The 5,104-nt window shown below is 32.8% G+C and overlaps 1 protein-coding gene across 1 annotated transcript; it reads right to left on the bottom strand.

The window, feature by feature from the left end:
- Nucleotides 1–1,143: 1,143 nt before the first annotated feature.
- On the bottom strand, nucleotides 1,144–3,682 carry LOC116341018 (ankyrin-1-like). Its single transcript, XM_031767846.1, has 4 exons — nucleotides 3,394–3,682; nucleotides 2,690–3,312; nucleotides 1,909–2,617; nucleotides 1,144–1,840 (listed from the first exon to the last, which is right to left on the bottom strand). The coding sequence occupies exons 1-4, from the start codon at nucleotides 3,467–3,469 to the stop codon at nucleotides 1,326–1,328; spliced, it is 1,923 nt and encodes a 640-aa protein (XP_031623706.1). The 5' UTR covers nucleotides 3,470–3,682; the 3' UTR covers nucleotides 1,144–1,325.
- Between the last annotated feature and the right edge of the window lie 1,422 nt (nucleotides 3,683–5,104).

The following is a 5,104-nucleotide window of genomic DNA, read 5'->3' as shown; positions in this document are numbered from 1 at the left end:
AACACGATAACTTTCAAACAAGAAAAGTAATTCAAAATCTGACTTCAAACGATGATTGGGGGTGCCGAGGAATAGAAACCATTAGATTTTGAGCGACTTTGGTTGATAGAGTGAAGTGTCATGTCTGGTGTGATGCCCATGGCCATCCATGGGAAAAATTCAATTTTCCCCCAAAAGTGATATTTAATGTATTCTGTTTAAGAAAAATATGGATTGGGGGTTTTTTGGGTACGAGAAAACTGAATATGACGTTATTTTCGCGATACAAATAATTTTCGTTACAATTTTCATACAAATATTTCAAAAAAAATTGATTTTTGTATGAAATCCATGCCTGTATGATATCGTAATGAGCTGAAACTTTGCACAGGTTATTTTTTTCACACAAAAATAACATTCCAAGAGTGTGAAGACATTTCAATGCATATTAGTGATACTTCCCATACGAAATTTCCGATTTTTTGCTCAAAAACGAAAATTTTGTATGGGAAGTACCCCTAATGTGCATTGACATTTCTTCAAACTTTCAGAATGTTAGCTTTTTGTGAAGAAAATAACATCTGCAAATTTTCACATGATTACGATATCATACAGGCATTGAAAAGTCTATCAAAATTATTTGTATCGCAAAATTTATATCATATTCAGTTTTCTCATGAATTCATATTTACGGTAAAAGATACGTAATAAATGCATGTTGTGGATCACAGTGCGGAAAAGTTCATCTTACGGATGTAAGACATTTTATATGTATTTTTTCTTTTATCTATAAAATTGTATTATACATTATTTACCTTTTAATGCGGCCACTTCATGCGGTGCTGGTCACAAGCCCAGATAAACGCAGGGTGGAAGGTCTTTATTTTTTGTTAACCTGACCGGGCACAAATTCGCCAAAAATCGATTTTCCGAAAAAATGAAAAGAAGATGACAGAAAGTAATATAGCATTAGTTTTTTATTCTTCTAATATTGTAGATGGCGACACTAGCAAGTTTAAATTTCAATTGTAATACCACACTGTGAAACTGAAGGGATATTTAATAAAAAATCCAAAAGGATTAAATTCTAATCCCGAATATATAGAAAAAACGTTATGTTGGAGTCAGTTGCAGTATTATTTGGTGAAAACAACATTTAAAAAATATTTTTCTCTGCATTAATTGCAGAATTCGTCAAAAACGTGTTCAATTTCATTTTATTTGTGAATTATATTTTACTTTACACTTGAACATTAGATTGTTAAAATATGTGAGTAAAACATGGGTCGTACATAAAATTGTGTGATGCCCGTAAGATGTTCTTAAAATGAATATTTTCAAATCTTTCAATCGTTTACAAAGACGGCAAAATCCTCGGGCAATGGTGGTAAATCGGGGAACGCATATAGATAAAAGTGTAAAATTCTCGGCAAATCCAGTTGCCATATAAGGCATTCTAAAATTGAATGTGTCTGTTGTTGTGTTCGTCGATTCTCCGTTGATGTGATCGTTGTATTCATGTTTGTAGTCTCTGTTGCTGATAATGCTTGTGTATTTGATTCAAGGGCACTATTATTTAATTGATATCTTCTATCGGATAGAACAAAGTTTCTAATGAATTGATGATGCTTCATATTCTCAATGATTCGGTTCCGTATGACAATTCGAGCGAGTTGTTTCAATGATAATGGAGTTGTTAGCACTCGCATGAGGTATGTTTCACAGCTTTCTTCTGATGAGTCTTCCATTTCAGCATTGTTTCTGCGTCGTTGGTGTGATGTGTGTAGTTCTGGTGTGTATGAATTTGGATTGCCTACAATATTTATTAGCTCAGACCAAATGAGTTTCAGTCCGGAATTCACTGGAAAAGAAATAGAGACATCTGTAAAAATCAAGTCAAAATGTGTGTACACTCATGCAAAATCTTACCAAAAAGTTTAATCAGATTAATATTATTGCATTCTCGTACAAGTAGCATACAATCTCTGGCTTTAATGAAATTTCCTGCATTTACATTGGCTCCCTCGTGTATTAGGTACTCGGCAATTTTATATTTTTCCATTAACATTGCCAAACACAATGGAGTCTCACCCCATTTATTTAAACTATCAATTTCAACGCCATGTCGTATCAATATTCGGAAAATTTTCCTAAACGAATCTGTCGATTCCGATTGTTGTACAGCCACATGCAATTCCTTGAGAACGTAGGCATTCTCATTGATTCGGGCACCATGTGCAATTAAGTATTCCAATGTTGTAATATCACGTTTATGAATGGCCAATAACAACGGTGTCCATCCGATTTGGTCGCGACCATTCACATTTTCACCGGCCTGTATGAGCAAATGGGTCATCTCTCTCATTTGATTTCTTATTGTAAAACTAAGTAAATGTTGACTTGGAAGTAATCGTGCACCATTTTTCAATAGCATTTTTGCCATTCGATAGTCATTCACAACAATCGCTGTGAATAACGGCGTAACGCCTTCTTCATCTTGAACATTAACATTTGCACCGCATTGAATCAATATCACGGCCGATTCGTATTTTTCGTACACAGTTGCTAGATGAAGTGCCGTTTGTCCTCGTGCTGTCGTTATGTTCACCTGGGCTCTAGATGCTTTCAATAATTGAATCTGTGAATTTCAAAAAAATATCACAAATGTAAGAAAGACTTTCAAAATTAATTCAAGAGTTGTGTTTCTTACCGTTTCCAACGCTTCAAATTTTGTGGCGAGATGTATGGGTGCCATTTGATCGACATATGTTAACTTATTCGGATTGGCATCGTATTGTAATAGTAAGTCAACGATTTGTGGTTGTTCAATGGCTAAATGTAACGGCGTATATCCTGTGCTTGTGGTCACATTAATCGGTGCTTTATGCTTGAGCAACAATTTCACAGAATCATAGCTGCCAACGGATGCGGCACAATGAAGCGGAGACTCTTGATAAGCATCTAAACAATGTGGATCACGCATACTTATTGCATTTGCCAATAAATCCCCAGTCGTTTCAATGATTCGTGCGTAATACCGATATAGAACCGACCATTCATCATCAACCGTATCTACTTTGGCCGTGCCAATCATTGGTTCTTCGATTTCATCTTCCCACTGCAAATCATCCATACCTTCTGGTGTATGTTCACCATCTATATCGTGTCGTTTCCACTTTTTTGCTTCGCTCTCGCCAGTATTATAATCAAAACGCGATGGTTGATAGTTTACACAGGCCTTCAATAGAATATCCAATGCTTCAACATGTTTGTTCAAACATGCGATTCCAATTGCGGTTCGGCCACAAAGTGCTGTTTGTGTGGGATTTGCACCTAAGAAAATGTCATTTTACTCAATAATGTTCAATTTTATCAAATAAAAAATAGAGAAAATAAATAATAACATCAACGTACCTTGATCTAAGAGCTTTTGCACATTTTCGAGGTCATTATATTCCACACATTTACAGAGAATCTCTATATTATTCATAATTTTATTGTTTTTTCACTCAAGAAAACGAAATGATAAACTTTTCTTTACTTTGAATGTAGAATATTTCCCCATCACAAATCCCAATGGCACATCAACTCATTCATGAAAATAATACGCTTCGAATCTTTTATGGAATCGGATGATAAAATTTATGGAAAAAATATATAATTTCTCTTCTATGTTTATATTGTGTGATACAAAAAAGAACTATTTTCGCTTTATTTATTTACAAGTGGATTTTACGTAAATTATCAAATGTCAAAACATTCATGAATTTCAACGTAACAGTTTCGTAATCTATTACTTCATTCTGAAAAATCGTATGCGTTGTGTTTGAATTGTCATACGTTCGTTGATTTGTATGAGAGGGAAAGAAAGGATTTTGAATTCCACATTTGAGGCGAAGTTGAACTCATCTATTTTGCTCATACTATAATATTCTATCTCGATCCATTTGAACGACACCTGGCTTTAACACGAATTTTATTATTTACAACTAAAATTACATTGAATTACACGAATAAAAATCACCAAAATGTAAAAAAAAAAAAACAAGTTTTTCTTATGATTTATTTTTTTCTGGTTCAAAAATTAAATATTAGCTCAATAAATAGCAATCTTAAATTCAATGGCAATGATTTAAAAGAGCCAATTATTTTCACGCACATAATGTTTGAAATACTGTGTCAACCGTGTCTGTGTACAACGAAGGTATGGATTTCAGCACAGACACGTAAAATAGAAATCCAACGCCATATAGAATATGACAAAATCATAAGAAATGTAGGATACAATCGGCTGATCACCGATTTATCTGAATTAATTGATCAACAGAAACCAGAAAGATAAAGAATTCTTATCTCAAGGCCCTATGCTCCACTGGGAGTTAAAGGAAATAAAAAAAAATGTTTGAAGAAAAGTATTAGTTCATCTTGAAAAATTGTTAGATTTTTACATTCTGACCGAATTTTTCATGAGTGCAATGGTGTGTAAATGAGATCCCATAAAAGCGTCCTCGAAAGACTCACTTTTTGTTACAGTAACTCCAGCACATTTCATTTATCTGTCGGAAGCGTTAATAATTTTCATTTGTAGCATCTCTTCCGCAACATAACACAGTTCGTCCACTTCCTTTTTTTCTTATTCTGCAGTTTTGATCAATTCTTGATATATTTTTTGACGTAAAAAAAGTTTCTCAGGGAAATTCTTAATTCTGAAATATTCGAAATAAAAAACACTTTACATTTTTCAGACTTTATATATTTTTTAATTGATTCATTTGACTTTTTATTTGAAAAAAGAAAAAAAAACTTAAAAGTTCAACCGTTTGAATTTATTTTTAATTCAAACCATACGAGAATCTACTAGGAATCTATTTGAGAAAATTTCAATTAGAAAAACATCGTTTGATTAGCATAATGTTTTTTGTTTTATTTATTTCTTATGACCAAAAAAATCCGTAACTATATGTTTTTTTTTGTTTTAAATTACTCATTTCAAGATTTCTTTACAACAAATGGGTTTTCCATTATTTTACGCTTATTACAAACCGGTTAATCGGAATTACAATAATAATATAATTTCACTCTGAGAAAACTCAGATGTTAAAATTCAAAGTAATAAGAGAAAAAT

Source organism: Contarinia nasturtii, unplaced genomic scaffold, assembly GCF_009176525.2.
Source record: "Contarinia nasturtii isolate CC-2019 unplaced genomic scaffold, AAFC_CNas_1.1 Cnas_scaffold_695, whole genome shotgun sequence".
Taxonomy (NCBI): Eukaryota; Metazoa; Arthropoda; class Insecta; order Diptera; family Cecidomyiidae; genus Contarinia; species Contarinia nasturtii.
The sequence above is the reverse complement of the archived record's forward strand: the minus strand, read 5'-3'. Positions and strand labels throughout refer to the sequence as shown.

Excerpts from the sequence above, each read along its gene's own strand:
- LOC116341018 (XM_031767846.1), bottom strand. The coding sequence starts at position 3,469 with ATGAATAATATAGAGATTCTCTGTAAATGTGTGGAATATAATGACCTC. Across the intron at positions 3,313-3,393 it reads GCAAAAGCTCTTAGATCAAG|GTGCAAATCCCACACAAACA; the intron begins GTACGTTGATGT and ends ACATTTTCTTAG. Across the intron at positions 2,618-2,689 it reads AATTTGAAGCGTTGGAAACG|ATTCAATTATTGAAAGCATC; the intron begins GTAAGAAACACA and ends TGAAATTCACAG.